Source organism: Berghia stephanieae, chromosome 3, assembly GCF_034508935.2.
Source record: "Berghia stephanieae isolate SIO BIC M18660-M18661 chromosome 3, UCSD_Bste_1.3, whole genome shotgun sequence".
Lineage (NCBI taxonomy): Eukaryota > Metazoa > Mollusca > Gastropoda > Nudibranchia > Aeolidiidae > Berghia > Berghia stephanieae.
This window is the reverse complement of record NC_088362.1, coordinates 34,676,649-34,695,643: the sequence shown is the minus strand read 5'-3', so window position 1 is coordinate 34,695,643 and position 18,995 is coordinate 34,676,649. Positions and strand designations below refer to the sequence as shown.

General features: G+C 36.0%; 1 protein-coding gene across 1 annotated transcript; it reads right to left on the bottom strand.

The window, feature by feature from the left end:
• Positions 1 to 3,812: 3,812 nt before the first annotated feature.
• Positions 3,813 to 18,653, bottom strand: LOC144967611 (rab5 GDP/GTP exchange factor-like). The gene is made up of 8 exons (XM_078905118.1): positions 18,523 to 18,653; positions 15,569 to 15,884; positions 14,414 to 14,532; positions 13,818 to 13,948; positions 12,572 to 12,701; positions 11,286 to 11,513; positions 9,948 to 10,204; positions 3,813 to 7,753 (listed from the first exon to the last, which is right to left on the bottom strand). The coding sequence occupies exons 2-8, from the start codon at positions 15,790 to 15,792 to the stop codon at positions 6,974 to 6,976; spliced, it is 1,869 nt and encodes a 622-aa protein (XP_078761244.1). The 5' UTR covers positions 15,793 to 15,884; positions 18,523 to 18,653; the 3' UTR covers positions 3,813 to 6,973.
• Positions 18,654 to 18,995: the final 342 nt, after the last annotated feature.

The following is an 18,995-nucleotide window of genomic DNA, read 5'->3' as shown; positions in this document are numbered from 1 at the left end:
CAAAAAAGGAAGGAAATGGGATAGTAAAACGTTCCAGAATTACAATTGAAGCACCCAAAAAAAGTAAGACAGGTGAATTGGTTCAAACAGGGAACAGATGTAGATTCCAAGAGCATATCACCATCAGTGTACTTAGTTTGAGATCACCAAGAAGTCTCATCCTTACACAAGCACGTCCCACTGAGAGGAACACACTCAAATGTTTACAAAACATATACATGTAACAAACAATAATACAGTGCATAACAGAGAGATGATTTACAAGGCAAAAAATATCATCTCTCAAAACTCTAACTATACATTTAACTGTTTCCCTCCCAGCTTGGGTATCCGGTCAGGGCCAGTACAAGTACAAAACCAATAAATCTCATTCCAAGACAAAGACAGAAAACCTGTTGGATAACATATAGGGGGATAGAAGACACAGTAAGTACATCCCTGCCCACTATTGGATGTCAGGAACCCCACCCAAAAAGACAAAGACAGAAAGCTTTTTGGGAAACATATAGGGGGATAGAAGACGATAAGTACCCTGCCAGTATGGGAGGCCAGGAAGCCCACCCAGTATGGGAGGTCAGGAACACCCAGCAAGACAAAGACAGACAGCAACCCGGAAATACGATATAAAATAAAATACAGGTGAAATCAGTTTATCTTTGTAAAGGACAGTTACAGAGAGAATAATTGTGTCTCTGTGTATGAGCTGTGTAGTATAGTTATATATGCAATGGCAAAGTTTATGTTTATTTCACCACAAGCGTTAACACAAAAGGAAAGGACATGGAAAAAAAATGAACCCAAACAACAAGTGTATTCCATTCAAGTAGTTTATTTCCATTTATACACATAACAATGAAATCCTCTTTCCCTAAATCCAAAATGAAATGGAAATCCCAACGTATCAAATCAGTTGATAATGCATGGACCTAAGGAAGACATGTCGAGTTATAGAATATGATACGATGATAGGATGGTAAGATGAACTTCTGTAATAAATAATATATCAATGAGTTTAAATAAACACACACACACACACACACACACATACACACGCCAACATCAAGCAAGAGAAATTTAGCAACTATCACTTTTCTAATTATTTAAAAGCAACCCCTCCGATATTGTGTGACATCAATGATAACCAAAAACACCCACAAATGGAAGGTATGATAGATATAATGCCCATTATATGACTGCCATTATGAAACTTGTCACCTACTTTTCAATTGCAACAAGCTGCACGACCTCAGACATCTTCTATGATAACCAAAAAACGCCCACAATAAGATATGATTATAATAAAACTGACCAACAACTTAATAGATTCGATCTTCAATATCTTCCCGTATGACCATTAAGCGACCACCGTTATGAAACAACTTACCCACCTATTTTGTAACTGCAACAAGCTTCAAGACCTCACACCACATTGTGTTACCATAGCCCAATAAAGGACGCACTCTCAACAGCACAACAAAGCAGCTAAAGAAGACATCCACCGTCTGCATTCTACTACACAACATTGAACCAAAGAGAACAAGCTCCAAGGTCTGTGGTTGAGAAACAACAAAAACATCAACAAAATATGAACGTGAGAGAACTTGGAACAATTGCTTCATTGAGTCCATTGAGTCATGGTCAAAGGTCATAAATCTAAAACTAATACAAGAAATTCCATACAAGGTCATGGATGAAAAGCTCATGAAAACAGTTTATATAAATCTATCACTACTTGGGAGAGAGTGTCATTTGATGGTTTTTCATCCTCTGTTTTGAATGAACATATTATCTCCATCCATTAAACACACACACACGCACACAAACACACACTAGACATATTGACTACCAGACAGCATCAAATCTGACAACTTATAACAGCATAGCTTAGGTTAGAGTTAGAGTGATTCTTAATGCATCTTTTAAACCAGTGATCCCAACTCAGAAAACAGATAAAGGGGGATAGAAGACACAGCGTGACCGCCTGCCCACCATGGGAGGTCAGAAGATTCCACCCAGCTCAGCATTCTTTCTACTCTTGCCCCAGCAATTCCAGTAGCCTTGAGATCCAGGTACGAAGACGTCTTCTGACATCTGACAAAGCGCTTAGAAAAACGTATTACATGCAATCTGTGTAACTAGTCTCATGGAGTAGTCAAAATTCTTCACTAGACTCAGGAATAAATGAGTACCCCATCTGGAGCGTTTATAAGAAATTCTCACTATTCTGTATTAACCAGACTATAAAAGTTCATGGTTACACAGTTGTGTGTATCGGTCCGTTACACTTCTGGATGCGAAGCGCATACTATCTATAATTGCTTTTCATTTTGACGGGATCACTGTTTTAGACTTCGTTTTTCAAGCTTTTTAACACCACATGATTTGAAAGCTCCCCCCACCCCCAACAAAAAAAAAGTATTATAAAATTTACGGGTCAATGTAATTTGAAAGCCCCTCCCCTAAAAAAATACAAAACAAGAAAATAACTTATTAATAATATGAAAGGGTCGAGAAAATATAAAATACATTTAATGCTATTTAAATTACATATTTGCTCCACAGTTAAGGAGAAAAGAAAAATAGTCTCAATACCCAGAAAGCAATCAGCTAAATAAATCCATATTTGAGAGCACTGAATTGACTGAAACTGACATGCAATACAAAGGAGAAAAACACTGTTGGCAAATCACATTAAAGAAGCAAATAGCAGACATAGGAAATGAAGCTACTTTAATTTTCTGACAACAAAAGTTGATTATTATTCTTTTTTTAATAATTCAATTTCATTATTTTAAAAGTTTATAAAATCTTTAGTCAATTTAAAATCCAATTCTTCCAAAACATTTGGAATCCATGTACATAATCAATTCATTATAGGGTTTTTAAGTCTGACCACCCATTGTGGAATAGAAGCAGTCAAATTCAAAATGGCAAAAATCGAGCTACCTCGTATTAAATACAAAAAGCAGATATATATTTTGTCCTCAAAAGGAACATTATGATACGACTGAGATTTAAATTCCTATCCCACATCACACAAAAAAATGGAAAACTAGAGTGTGATAATCAATCCCGATGAAAAACACGACACAACAAACACTGTGTGTTCAAGTAAGAGAGCACCCCCCACCACCTTCAGTAAACTCACCAAACTTCTCCAAAGATGGGGGACAAAAAAAAGAACTGACCCATATTACAAAGATACAAAATTCAATTAATAAAAAACATGGTCGTGTCAAATTTCTTGTGACATTTCCAAGTGAAATTTTAAAACAATTTCATTGGGAACAAAGTAGAAAAACAGCATGTAGCATGGTAGACAATTTAAAGAGAATAGAATCTATATGACACTGACAATGATATTTACAATGGAACTTCAGTATAACAATGATGATGGGACCAGCCTAAAATCCCTGTTATAACAGTCTATTATATATAGCCGAATTTCAAGGGAAATAACCAAAATGGATTAAAATTAACTCTCTCTCTCTCTCTCTCTCTCTCTCTCTCTCTCTCTCTCTCTCTCTCTCTCTCTCTCTCTCTCTCTCTCTCTCTCTCTCTCTCTCTCAACTAGGCGGTTAGTGTTGTACCAATCGACTCAAAACTGGTTATTTTGCTCACAGACACTCTGATATTTTTATTCTTTGATTTCATCTTGCACTTATCGATTCCATTTACTTTATTTCACATCCATATTGATACACATGTTCTCCCCACACTTTTTGTGTAATTTTATTGTATATACAACCCCCCCCCCCCCTGCCCCCTGCTCTGATGAGATCCCAAAGCCATCAATCCATCAATGTCTCTACTTCTTGTGGTGTTCACAAATTCCATTCAGTTTTTCCATTCATAAAAAAAAATTTTTAAATAGATGAAACTTTTCAACGATTAATCACAAATTAATGGTTTACGTAAAATAAATATTCATACAAACATAAGAAAACATAATTTATAAGCAATAAAATAATTCCATTGTTCTAAAGTGCCATTATTGCACGGATATTATATTGGGATAACATGTTCAAGAAATGAAATAAATAAATCCCAAACAAAATATTCAACACTGCCAATGGATCAAGGAATCAAAAGACAACTCTTCCTTTAAAAAAAAAAAAAAAATTATCAAACAGTACTTTGCATTTCACACAAGACCTTGAATGTAACACGATTTGATTCCCCGTCTCTCCTAGGCCTATCATCTGTAGTTCAGTTCTCAGATGAGTTAACTGTTGAAGCGCTTTTACATCTAACACTGGGAAACAGGGAGCAGTTTGATAGTTTTGTATGAAAAAATAACGATAAGTGATTAAATGTAAGCTCCAATCTAGTAATAAAAAAAGGCATAACATGGATGTTTCAGGTTTCCCCTTTATCAATAAAACATGATGAATGACACCCGAAATGTCCCCATTATCTGTCTTTGTTTAATCGATTGGTGCTTACATTTCATTACTTATCAATATTTTTTCCTTTGAGCCTCAAACAACAACATTTTCATTAGTTTTGAATGATAAAATCAACCAGATCTAAGTAATAATACCATACACAAAAACCAGTGATAATTTAATGTGACTATTCACATATGATATAACACCTTTACATAATACATAGAAAAGAAAACTTTATATATATAAATATATGTGAGTGTGGTCAATTGCCTCAAATCAGTATTAGGTAGGAGTTAATTTTTAAAATAACAAATTATGCTGTTCCACGCAACATCACGAGATGCAGTTGCCTAGATATTCTTGGAAGGAATATAGATAATCCATTAAACAACAGGAATCACCCATGTTGTCCAAAGTGAGCTAACTGGGGCGATTATAATCTTGCCCAAGGAAAATAAATGAAAGTGCCTAAAGTGGGGCTTGAATCAGGACCTTCAGGGTCACTGCGAATACCTTAACCACTCAGCCAATTCAACCCCTGGGATAAATATGATGCCAAAAAATGGATTTAAAGTTAAAATAATCAAAAATGTGAAATTCTTGTTGATCGGAAAGTGAATCACTTGTCCTCAATAAATCAAATATCAACTCAAATTTCACATTTTTTAAAAACTTTAAATTAAATTTTCAGAATCAAAATCAGCCAGACCAGGTGTCCACATATTTGCAGGTCTGATACCCGAATGGACTAATGGGGCTTAATTTTGCATTGCTGTTATGAAAATTATTTTACTTTAGTTTGAGAGTATTTCCATACACAACAAGGAGCTCATAACACAATTTGGGTTATCAGACCTGTAAATAAATATACGCTAACCCTGCCACACTACCTTTTAGAGCCAATGGGCAACACCTACCAATTTAAGGGTTTTGATGAGGAAACGACAAGAGCATTAGGGTAAGCATCAACGAACTTTTAAAAAACCGAATAGGCAACGTTATAAAGTAATAAACAAAATTGAATAAAACAGCTTCAAAAAAAGAACAATATACCAAACACGGAACATTTTGGGCTCAAAACCCTTCTTCAGCCAACAACAACAAAAAATCTAAATATTTCTATGCTCTTTATCTGTTTTTTTAAGTAATGTATCAATGTTTTTATTGTTTGCTTTTTTGTTAGCTGATGTAGGGTTTAGATTTAGAGCCGGAAAAGTTCTGTATATGGTCATTTGTTGGGTTTTTTTAAGCTATTATATTCATTTTTGTTAATTACTTTTTGCAGTCCCCAGCTGCTTAGTATCACAGTATACAATATGAAGAACCCCCCCCCCCCCTCCCTCCCAAAACAAGACCAAATGACTGTCTTAGTAATTTTCCCAAAGTCATGCTGTGTAAACCAATCAACTCAAGGTATACCTTTGATGACAGACTACGATGAATGTAAACAACACGTGATCAAAATACAGATAGCTCAATTCTACACTATAAAATCTTTATAAAGATCTGAAAAAGTGTTTATGAAACAGTGCGAGACAAAGCAGAAAGAAAAATACAAGTAAAAAAAAAAACCATCCCAAAAAATCAGTCTGCCTCAACTGGGGATCAAACCTCAGACCTCCTGATTACCAGTTAGATGTACTACAATTAAATCCAGGTTTGACCCTAATCTAGGAGGTTGATTTTTTTGGGATGTTTTTTTTCTAACTCGTATATTTCTCTTTCTTCATAATCTGCACAGTTTCAAATCTGTACCTTACACCAGTACAAAATTTCTAGTTTGTCGTCTCTTTAAAATCTTTATACACAGCAATCTGTGAGTCTAGCCTGAGATCATCCAGAGAGAGGTATTTCTATACCTGATGGTTTCTCTTTTCAGAAATAATCCCGGCCACAACCATAACAAACCAAAAATCTGTAAAAAGGGGACAACATATAAAAGGACATAGAAGAGATAGGAAAACGGGGACATCTTATATTATCTCTCTTCTTCCTGTGGATATGATTATCAAGAGAAATAGTCTGATTCTCACACACAGTTGGTTAATTTTTAGAGTAAGAATAAAGGCCTCGAGGAAAGGGTAACTCCCCACTACCCACCCTTTGGCAATCAACAGTTTTTGACCTATTTTGACAAATGTGAAATCAGAATGAAAGGATATAATGTTTAAAAAATCTGTGTCAGAATGTAGTTTCATTAAAACATTTGGAATAAGTTAACGACATAAAATCTAACATGAAATTGACATTGTTCTCTTTGTTAAAATCATTTTTATACATAGACGTATTCATAAATTGCTAAGCTAATATTCTACTCCGAGCTGAAAGCAACATCATCTTGTCAAACTTAGCACTGCTTATAGGAGAATCGCCTCTTAACACAACAATTTCTTTCCTGCATCAGTGATAAAATAAAGTTCTGATGTCAACAGCCTAGTCGATTTAATGTTTCTTCTGAATTCTAAGATCAGATTAAATCTGATTAGGATAAACCATGTCCCACCCACCTGCCAGGGACATCATTGTTTGTACGCCATTATCAATTCAATAACTTAACAACATTGCTGTGTTTGTTCTATTTATCAATCTTCGTTGGAACAAATAGCTTTCTTATCTCCTTCAACTCCAGACTGTTCCATCTCCTCCTGGACCAAATTCAAATCTGTGATTCCAGCCTCATCTGCCTCATCCTCAGAGTCCTCCACCGTCATTCCAAAATCAAGTCCACTCATGTTACTGATGTTCCCCATCAAAATCTGTCTTATATCTTCGCTGCGACTGTCGTCTGCTCGACTATCTTCCCCCTCGTCCATCCTCATATCATCGTCAATAAAACTTTGCAGATCTCCCTTATTGAGAACTACTCTGGTCGGGTTAATGATTGAGTCGAAGTTCTCAGTTGCCAACTTCTGGTCTGGTCCTCCTGCAGTTTGTGTATCCATCTGAACATCAGCAGCCCTTGACACTGGTTCTGTGGGATGAACCACTTTGAGAGGAACTAAAGGAGAGGGAAGATTACTATTATGTCCCGAGAATTCTGTGTCCAAATCAATTTTGACTTTTCGTGGTTTGATGTTGAGTGGGAAGGCAGCTTTAACAGCTTCCACCCGATTTATAAAACTAACTTTGAACTGATCCATGTCAATCTGAAGTTGCAGAGCTTCTGCTGTGACCTTTTCTTGTCTTTGACGCAATTCACCTAAAAGCCGTAGATTTTCATACATCAACTGTAAACCTACACACATGCTTTGTTTACCAGAGCCAGGCGGAATGGCTTCCCCAGACATGTAACGGTCAAAGTCTCGGTTGCTCAGGTTGAGGGATTCGGCATTGATTTTCTCAATGAAGGCAACAGCACAGCACTGAAATAAAAATAGAAGAAAAAATAATTGAATACTACTATAGTGAAGTGGATGCATAAAAAAAAACACAGCATTTATATAGCGCAATATCCACTAAAAGTGTTCAAAGTGCTTTACAAATAGTCCCAAGCCAACAGCAACACTTGAATATATATGACGAGACAGATGCCTGTTTGGTGATGATACTTTTTTTTCTGTCAGAGACAACACTGCTAACAGTGCTCACAGCCAGGCGCTCATTTTACACCTGAGTACGGTGAGAGAATGTGAGTAAAGAGCCTTTTCCAAGGACTCAACTATGTGCCGCTCAGAGCAAGACTCTAACTATGGACCTTCTGATCCTAAGGCGAGTGCAATAACACAAGACAGTTTTATTTAATGCATAGAGGAATAGTAAAAGATGTCACAGAAAATGAAGCACAAAATACTTGTAGAGAAAGCATATGTAAATATACATCAATGAATATCATCTAAAAATTATGATCTTATGTAGCAATGACTATGAAAATTTTTGTTTTCTATTTTTGTAGGAAATACTATTCTTAAATCAAAGCCCTATCTCCACTGAGTAAAAATCGTTTTGAATTTTGAAAATCCATTAATATATATAACAAAGTTATGCAGTTTCAAAGATGTCATTTATTTGGATGACTCACAAAGAGAAAAAAATGCGGAAAATATGGGACGCTTTTTCTGCGTTTTATTCTGGTTTGTTGCTGTATCTCGCTTAATACGTGGAATTAGATATTAAAACATGGCGATTTTATGGCAAAATTATCAGAAAATATGATGAAGACATCAGAAGAGTTCTAACTTGTATAGTTTTAGAGCTGTATGGCTAGGGTCAACTATAAATTTGTTTTAAAATATACATAATATTGATCATTTGGAACTTTTCCGAAGTGTTATCTTGTGTCTACAACCCATACAAATGTCAAATGACACGAAAAATGCCTGCTGAATTATTATCAATCAGTCCCGTGAGACCATAGCTTATGTTAGTTCTAGTATTTATTTATATGAGAGAGAGAGAGAGAGAGAGAGAGAGAGAGAGAGAGAGAGAGAGAGAGAGTGTGTGTTAATCTACTACTATGACATAACAATGAAACAATACCTTAATTTTTTTAAAGCGCGCAAGGATTTGTGTCATTCGTCGTCGCGAACAAGGTTGTCAGATGGCCACATGTGTGGCCAAATATATAATTTTGTTTCTTTTATTACATTTTACTCATCTATGTTTGTCTCAGTGGCATTTATCCTAGTCTATTCAATTTTCTGTTTTTTAAAATTTAGTACATTTTAAGTGGGCCAGTCTTAATATTGAAAGCGATATGATTTTCTATTTAGCCACTTTTGAAGTCGAATTTGGTCAGGTTAAAGTCTGGCCATCTGGCAGCCTTGCCTCGCTCACGTCATTTTCGTGTCGCGCGATGGTGGAGCAAAATGGCCGTCTCCATATTTTCACTCATTAAAATGCAAATTGGGTTGATGTTTTGTGAGAATACGGGAAAAGTACCTATCATAATCAAATGAAATTTGAAATATAAATAGAAGAAATGTGCATATATAACCTTATGAGCGACAAAATCTCTCCTCTTTGTAGTTTTAGAAATATTGTACTCCAAAGAGTAAAAATCTATTTTTAACAGTCTTCTGGTAATCGTACGAGTTTTGTCGCTTGACATAATCTAAAATGACCTCTTTTCTAACTATGTGCCAACTTTCAGTCATATTCATCGATAAACAGCGTCGTAATTAATTTTATAAAATAGCATGTACGAAACGGCCTCGTCCCATATTTTGGCACTTCGTGAGCGAAAAAGAGGCCCGAAGAATTGTGCGGGATAGGCATTGCTATCTTATGTCACAGCACTTCAGTTGTCAATTACAAAAAAAAAAAAAAAAGACAAAGGAGCAGCGACGTTTTTTCAAAGACTTATTTTTCCTTGGAAATCTCATAAGAATGGGACATTGAATGGATACTTCCCTTTTATCACCAAAACATTATGATACATTGCATTACATCATTTCACTCCAAAACATTAAATAGCTAAGTTGCTTCCACTTTTTTCGTCTAAAATTTCTCTATTTTAGGTTTTTGGTTCCACTTTGTGGTGGCTTAGGTTAGGGGTATCTCAGAATAGCATAAATGCATGAAAATCGTTTACAGGAAACTAAATGAAAAAAAACTCACCAAATTGGTAAAAAAATATCCCTCCTCTCCACTCATGAGACGGGTGGGATTAGCAAACCGTGTGATGTATTGGATGTTGGACTGGAGCATGGGTGGGTTGGCTTTGAGGACAATGTATATCAGGGCTGGTAGGAACTCGTCTGCACTGGCAGGACCTTGCTTGGATTGCCGCAGCATCTCAAAGATGTGCTTGGAGCAGCCGACGATGTGTTGGAGTTTGTCTTGTGTGGTCCTCTTGGAATCCATCTCGATTATGTCTTGATGGTTAGGAAAAAACAAAGAAAACAAGAAAAAACAAAAATAAACTTTAGCATTTATATTGCGTAATTTGAAAAAACAAACAAAACCTGAGCATTTATATAGTTTAATATCCACTAAATGTGCTCAAAGAGCTTTACAAAGGGGTCCCAATGTGGTGACTGTTAGCCAACAGCAACACGCAACATATAGAATGAGACATGACACCTGTTAGGTGATATTACAAAGGGACAATGCTGTTAATGGCCAGGTACTCATTTTACACCCAAGTACCGGATTACACCCGTATTGAAAATGTGAGTGAAGAGCCTTTTGCAGAGACTCAACTATGCTGCTAAAAGCAGGACTCGAACCCTGGACCATCTGATCCGAAGGTAAGTGTTATACCCCAAGACCACATAACCGCTAAATATCCACTAAATTATCTCAAAGCACTACTACAGCACTTTCAAAAAAACAACAAAACATTTTCTCACTATGGTTAATGCAAATCTTATGTTTGACAAATCAACTTTGTCTCGATTCTACCCAACAAAAATAGTCCTCCAGAACCAATGATTTTATCGCTGTTTCTGTAATGTTAAACAGTCATACACGATTGCTTGCTACCCTTTGGCTTGGACATGAAAGCGCTCTCTGTCACTAGGTAATAGAACAACAGCTGTTTGGAGAAAGGGGTCCAAGAGGAAAAAGAAGCACAAAAAAAGCAACAACAAAAAAGTAAGCTCAATCTCCCGAGATTTGAAACCAATCTATTTGCTTATGTATCTGGTACTCTCCCAAGCAATCCATCTAGGACCTGATACTTAACTAAATACAGCAGTCCTTCTGAGCCATAAGCACCATGGAGCTAGAGTTTAGATTATCTCCGGTTTTCATTGCGCCAAATGGACAAAAGCAGTTGTTTACTACCCTTTGGATAGAATGTTAGTCAAAATCACTGCTGGGGGAGATAGGGGGTTCAGTAAAAAAAAAACAATCTCTCCATCATCTGGGACCAATCTCATTCCCATTGTGTGTGAAGTGAGTGCTCTACCTCGTGAGTTATTGGAGCCCCAAATATCCAACTGAAATGATTACCTGTTATGGCACTGTCCAATTCGTGTCTTATGGCCGTATCATTTTCATTAATCAGAGTATCCAGAAGATCAGCTGTCACCCAATGTAAACTTCGTATCCGTTTCTGGATTGCCAGGTCTCTCTCTTCGTCCATTGTAGACGCAGGGCAAAAGATGGAGGGATACAATCTGGTAAGAATGTAACGCTCTGTGTAGTCCATCACTTTGTCAATTGTCTCTGGTGGGAAACCTGAAATAAAGAAAATTAGAAGTTTGTTCATATGTTTGCTTGGCTCTTTTTATTTTTTAACTTATGCATTATTCTTATTTTATTTCTCCTCAAAATAGAAATATACAGAGTAAAACAATAAGAGTTGACTATCATATCTAATTTAACAGATTACTGCCTTCAAATTCAAATTCAAACTCTCTCTCTCTCTCTCTCTCTCTCTCTCTCTCTCTCTCTCTCCTCTCTCTCTCTCTCTCTCTCCTCTCTCTCTCTCTCCTCCCTCCCTCCCTCCTCCCTCCCTCCCCCTCTCCTCTCTCTCTCTCTCTCTCTCTCTCTCTCTCTCTCTCTCTCTCTCTCTCTCTCTCTCTCTCTCTCTCTCTCTCTCTCTCTCTCTCTCTCTCTCTCTCTCTCTCTCTCTCTCTCTCTCTCTCTCTCTCTCTCTCTCTTTCTCTAGTATTTGCCTGGATCAACTACAATAATAAAGCAAATTATTTATAGAAATTAACTCAATTGAGAGGGGGATTTTCTGGGGTTCACAACCCCTGCAGACGGCACTTTTTTGACACTTTTAAAGGATTTAAAAAAGCATTCAAGGAAACTTCCTCAAATTAAAACATAATCATATTCATGAATGATTTTTTTCACACTGAATAAAAACAATAAATGTATGTTTATATGTTAATCTTTTTTTAAAATGTGAGACTTTTTTTTAGAAATGGTTTTAAAAACAGTAACTTTTTAAAATTCTGCATTTAAAAAGCCAAACTGGAAACCGTGTGGTGTAGTGTGTTTTCAAAAAATTAAAAGCTCAAGAATAGGAAAAACACCATGAGTTGAAGTTCCTATTCCTAGTCAAACGTTTTAACTCTATATAACTCTAAATACGGAAACAGACATACACAAAAATGAATGGTCTATCGATTGTTGATGAGTATAGATGGCAAACGCATCTTGTGCGTGAGAGAAAAGGAGTGCATCAGGCAAGGGTTGCTTGACAAGTCATTTCAACTTGACTCCCTAACAGGCATGATGCACATCAAGGGAGTTAACTATAATTGACACAATGACTGTACACCTACCTCTATTGAACACGGGATGAGTATTCAATCTTTCTAACAGAGATGAATAAAAATCTTGAATCATCTCTGACAAATCTTCAATGCTGAGATGATGACTTTGCTGTTGGATTCGCTCAATAAAACCTCGAACCTGAAATTTAAATAAATAACAAAATACAATTAAAATCCTTATATATGTAACCAGTGGCCTTTAATTTAAAAAATAAATAAATTAAGGAGAAGAAGAAGAAGAAGAAGAAGAAGAAGAAGAAGAAGAAGAAGAAGAAGAAGAAGAAGAAGAAGAAGAAGAAGAAGAAGAAGAAGAAGAAGAAGAAGAAAAAGAAGAAGAAGAAGAAGAAGAACAACAACAACAACAACAATAATAATAATAATTATTATTATTACTATTATTATTTTTTATTATTATTATTATTATTATTATTATTATTATTATTATTATTATTATTATCATCATTTAGCGCTAAAATCCTTAATCAAGGGCTCTAAAGCGCTGCACACATCAATTTAGAACATTAACCCTAAATCAAAACATAGATACAAGCACACACTCACACAAATGCCCTTATTCAAGAGACTGTTTAATATCTTAAATTTCGAATTAAAAAAGGACATTTTTTAATCCTGATATTTGAATCAACTTTAATCATATTTAACATTAAATTTAGTTTTCCTACTCTAGTTCATTTCAACATACCAGATTGACCAAATGGGTCACATATGAACAAATTGGATGAAATGTATGCATGTTACAAAACGAATGTATAAAAATGTATGTAATGTCTTCAATAGTGAACAAATTATTCAACATGGAAGATTTGGTGTTTTGCCCGAAACATTTCCTGTTTGATATTTTGTTCCTTTTTTTTAAAGTCCTTGCATACATTTTTATCATGCATTTAACTTTTACTGCCCAATAGCGACATACAATAAGTAGGACGAGACAAGACGACTGTACTGTGTGGTGCTAATACAAATGTTTTTCTGCCAGAAAACTATTACCAGCTATTGCTATTGGCTATTACCAGCCAATGCGTAGAAAGAATGTGAATAAAGAGTCTTTTTCAAGGGCACAACTTCAACTGGCCAGAACTGACTCAAACCAGAGACCTTCCAGTCCGAAGGCCAATGCACATTGTCACCATAGATGTGGGATAGTTGTATTATTTTGGTATAAAATAAATAGCAAATTTTTTTTTTTTAAGATAGAGAGAGAGAGAGATTATCATATCTGCAGAAAGTTCCATACCTGTTTTGATATCTCAAGAGCAGCAGATTTTCTCTTCAGAGATTTGAGAAATTCAGCAAACTCCCCACCAATTTTCTGACTCTCAGCACTGGTCCTTCTTGGTTCTTTTGCTAACTGACTTTGTTGGTTTTCTGTGAACGATAAAATTATTTTGTTATACCTAAAACAAGCAGAATATTTTATTGTTACATAAACCTGCATAGACATGTAAATTTCTAAGAAATATAAATGCAGCCTTTATTACAGATGTGGTTTGAAACTGGAAACCCCCACTAAAAAGCATTTTTACTTCATCGCATTACATCATACAGGGATGCCAAATGAATTTTGAAAAAACAAAACTGACAATAAGCGGAAACAACACATCTCACCTAAATCAAACCCTTGTAAATGAACAAACAAAAACATCTTGCTTAACTCTCCCTTTTCCTTTCCTTTTCAAGTGTGTGGGGCCTTTATTGCATCAATTCAAATAGTGGCCTTCTTCTGAAGAGACATGAAAAGCTGCTGAGGTGTGAACTGAGGTGTGAAAAACACCTCGGAAAAATCGTGAAAAACCTGACATTTGACATTCCTGCAGTATCCAAACAACAAACCTTTATTGGGCGTTTTCCTCAAAAATGATTTTAAAGTGTTGCTTCTCTTGTTCAGCTGTTGAGATTTCTTTTCTTCAAATTTTGAAAAAGAAGCTCTAACATCAGCAAGACCTGGAACTCTGACAGAGATGGAAAAAAAATTGATAACAACATTTATGACAAGGAAAAATTTTTAACTGAGTGTGAGTGTCATCGCAATAAAATATGGCATTGTAAATCTGTAATATCATTTTACATGAGTCATGTCTCGTCAAACACATTCAGTATTACTTGGGCCTCCTCGTAACACTTTAGGCATGTTTAGCGGATATTCCCAGTGGTTCTTCAGAGCCATAAGGCCTATGGAGCAGAAGTTTATCCCCATATCTATAGTATAAAATGAACAATATTAATTGCTTGCTACTTTTTGGATAGGATGCTAGTCTATCACAAAGTACTTATGATCCTTATGGACTACTGTAGTAGTTTATTTTTTTAATTCTCAACCTACATTTTATTCATTTTCCAACCTAATGTACATTTTATTCATTCTCCAACCTACTGTACATTTTATTTATTTTCCACAAACAAAGACAAAGGGATAGTTAATTTAATTATGGAATCTGATATCGATTCATTTTCTTTTTGTATCTCGCTACCTTTTCACTCCTCGTCAAACATATTAATAAAGGGGGGGAGGGGTAAATGTAAAAAAAAAACCATTAAAAAGTTAAATTACACTTAAAATGTAAAATCTCGTGTTCGCATAGTTCACTTTAATTATGAGGCTTTCATTGCCCTCTTTCCTAATCTATATTTTTGTAAACTAGGGCCCAGCTCTATTTTGTCTGATGTGTCTGATACAGTTGACCATGTATGAATTAACATCCACAAGATCCAACCTAAAAACTTATGAGATTAAAAAAACCCAACAAAAATAAACAAGCCTCTACAACATTTTTTAAGAGAAAAATAAAGGGAGCAAACATGACTCGTGTAAAAGGGGACAAAACGAAGTAAAGAACATTTCGGCCTTTGGCCTTCCTAGGGTTACAGGTTGTTTACTTTGTATTGTCCCCTTTTACATGAGTCACATTTATTCCCTCTTTATTTTTCTCTCTGTTTTATTGGCTAATTTAAGCACCTCTAGCTTTATGTTTTAATCAATATATTTACCTCTTGGAAACTTGGGAGGCTAAAGATGCTTGTTCTTTCGCAGCATCATGCTGGGCTTGAGCTTGGTGTGCTTTGGTGTAAACTTCTCTGTAGCAAAGACTGCAGAAACCTTGCGTTGCTGGATTTCCATAATAACCACAGCCATTTTTGCATAATAAATCGGACTCGTCAATATGGAAGGTTTTCTTTTTATTTTGACTTTCTTTGGTGCCTTTTGATGCCATGATTAGTCAGCAAATTTAGTTTTCTTCATCAATTATTCATTACTGGACATCCTTCATCTTTCATAAACAAGACCAACTATTCTCTTTATAACCTGGAATAATAAAAACCAAAATTAAAATCATGGTAAATGAAGAAAATTGTAATTATTGAAGTCTAAAAGAAATAACAATTTCAATCAAGAAATAAAACATGGATCTAGCCATTGAAGTAAAAGGATTTGTTGATTATATAAAGGCATTAGATAGGGACAAACATGACACAAGAACACAAAAAAAGGAAATGATGACAAAGATATAAGACTCATTCAGACCCTTTACTGCACCCAGACTGCAAGCATAAGAAATGGCCAATCTGATTCACAGTCTATCTTGATAAAGAAGAGTGTTCATCAAGGTTGTGAAGCCTTGCCTGACCTGTTCAAACTCTACTATGAAATCATAAAGAGAGGAATGGATGATATTTTAATATTTAAAAAAAAAAAAAATTTGAAACTTAAAAAACTTCAGATAATATAAAGCACAACATCCACTTAATATGCTAAAAGCACTTTACATAGGGTCCCTGACCAAGAACGTTGAGAAGGTAGATGTTAAAATTCGCAAAGTCCATGCACATAGTGTCAGGAATGCAACAACGCCAAGAGAATATGGGCCCCTATAATGGCAGCAATCCAGCTCCCCCCCCCCCCCCCCCGATGTCTTGTGGGAGACGATTACAAACAACTGGCTTAATAAGATCAAAGAAAGAGGGAATGGGGATATCCCGCTCAAGCGCATAATGGACGGTGCCCCCGTTTCGAGCCGAAATAAGTCCCAGCAACACTTATACGTAGCCTCACTGACTTCGGACAGAGCTGTAAATGCGAGATTGAATGGATGATATTGAAGGCATTATGATGGTTTGGACGAATTCAATCCCTTGAGGGGGCGGGGACATTGACTCCTCGAAACAGGAGGAGAAGTTGCCAGGCTTTTCCACCAGCAAGAGGAGACATTGGGTGGCAGCCAATCGACTTTGGTCGAGATCGTGCTTAACAGCATGCTCACTATATCAGTAGTGAGCCATGTACCCGGTGTGGTCCAGACCCCGAAACCACAGAGCATTTAGTTGAACAGTGCGTTGTGATTAAGCTTCTGGGCGGATTTGCGACGGTGCACGACTGCGGTAAGTAGTTTGCATCCTGAATAGATTGTCATAACATAGAAGTGAGAGCACCATTAAAATCTGCTGCCAATAACAATACTTAATATGTAGTACAAGATAGAAGAATGCCTGTTAGGTGATATTACAATATATTTAGACAGAGACAACATTGTTTACGACCAGGTACTCATTTTACACCTGAATGCAGTGAGAGAATGTGAGTAAAGAGCCTTTTCCAAAGGCCCAACAATGCGCCACTCAAAGCAGGTCTTGAACCCAAGACCTTCAAATCCGAAGGCGAGTGTCATACCACTAGACCAAACAACTACATTTATAAACAACATTTGATTTGCAGATGACACAGGGGGAATAGCAGCATCTGAAAGTCAGCTCCAAAAGATTGTTGACAGATTTGTAGAGTAGTGAAGATCTGGGGATGGATGTCAACATCAGTATGACTTAATGCATAGTTAAAAGAAAAGAGCCAATGCCACAGGTGTCACAAATAATTTTAATTACACCCTTTCACAACAGTATAATTAGATACTGTCACTTAGGCATTCCATGAAGGAATATAGATAATCCATCAAACAAGATGTCTGATATCAACAGGAATCACCTATATTGTCCAAAGTGAGCAAATTTGGGGTTAATAATCTTGCCCAAGGAAAAAAAAAAGTGAGTGCCTGAAAAGAAAGCGGGGCTTGAACCCGGACATTCTGGGTCATAGTAATGCCAAACCACTCTGCCATTCTGGTGTCAAGTGACATACATTGGATAAACCTGAAATATGTGGAAGTTTTCAAATACCTTGAGTCCTCCTTGACAACATACAATGGGAAGTGTACCAAAGGAATCAAATCAAAAATTACACAAGAAGCAAAGCAAGCGTTTATGAACATGTAAAATGTGACAAGAAATAAATCAATGTCATTCAAAATAAAAGAAACATTTCTTAATTGAGCTTTAATATAGCGCAATATCCCCTAAACATGCCCACAGCGCTTTACAGTGGGTCTCTAGCCAACAGCAACACTTAATGTCGAACGTGGCAATATTACATTTTTCCAATAGACACAACGCTGTTTACTTTTTAGATAAGATCTATTACACCTGAGCTGACACAGCTGAAGGACTTCACTAGAAAGTCACCTGGTGAACTGACTGAATCAGGGAGTGACAAAGATCTGTAGAGAGAGAAAAATCATGAAGCCTCCAAAGCCTGGAACAGGACAGGCATGTGAAGAAAAGAAATTGAAATGAACAGCCTTAAAATAAACTTAATCAAGTCTGGGAAAGATGCAGGGATGTTCAGACCCAAGTTACGTTCTGGGATCTAGTCCCTCCATTTACTTCCCAGACAGCACACAACAAAATCTGTACATTTCGGTATCAATTTGTAACGGGGGGCAAGGCCAAGAAAATAAAACACGTCTTCTTTCAGATGTTACAGTTACAGTGGAAAATGGATCTGATGTCTGATCAATTGAAATTGATTGATGACATCTGAATCTGGGAGTTGGCTTTTCTGTTGAGAAATTCGCTTATTATTGACATGACACAGTTTACATGGGTGTTAAAATTACCTGACTTTCAACGTTAAAACGCTGTGGCAATATATTCCACCAAAATTCGTTCTTGTATTTTACAATAACTTATACATAGGGTAGAGCATTATTTCCTTTATTTTCTTGTTTGACCAAAAAATCACCTGACTGCTATCAACTGCTGACAACTGGCTTGGCTGGGCGCTAGTCTAATGTCTAAATCAGTAGCGAATAGGTAAAGTCAGGTACGATACAAGCTCAGATTTTTTTTTTTTTTTAATTTCTTTAAACTATTTTTCATGTTTTGTTTTGTTTTTGTTTTTTTTGTTGAGGGATTTGTGGTTTGTGTTTATTATTGAGAATTAACATTTATTATTAGTAACTAATGCTGCCAACGATTACGATCTTCTATTTAAATTCTAATCATTTCAACTTTCAATCTAACTTTTTGACATCTGTTTCACTCTGACATAATATTCTGAAAATAAAACACTTTTTTTTTTATTGGCAGG

What these genes read in the sequence shown, in the direction of transcription:
- LOC144967611 (XM_078905118.1), bottom strand. Translation starts at nt 15,792, where the DNA reads ATGGCATCAAAAGGCACCAAAGAAAGTCAAAATAAAAAGAAAACCTTC. An exon ending in ATTGGACAGTGCCATAACAG is followed by an intron (nt 10,205 to 11,285) that starts GTAATCATTTCA and finishes CTAACCATCAAG; the next exon opens with ACATAATCGAGATGGATTCC. An exon ending in GATATTTTTTTACCAATTTG is followed by an intron (nt 7,754 to 9,947) that starts GTGAGTTTTTTT and finishes TTTTTATTTCAG; the next exon opens with TGCTGTGCTGTTGCCTTCAT.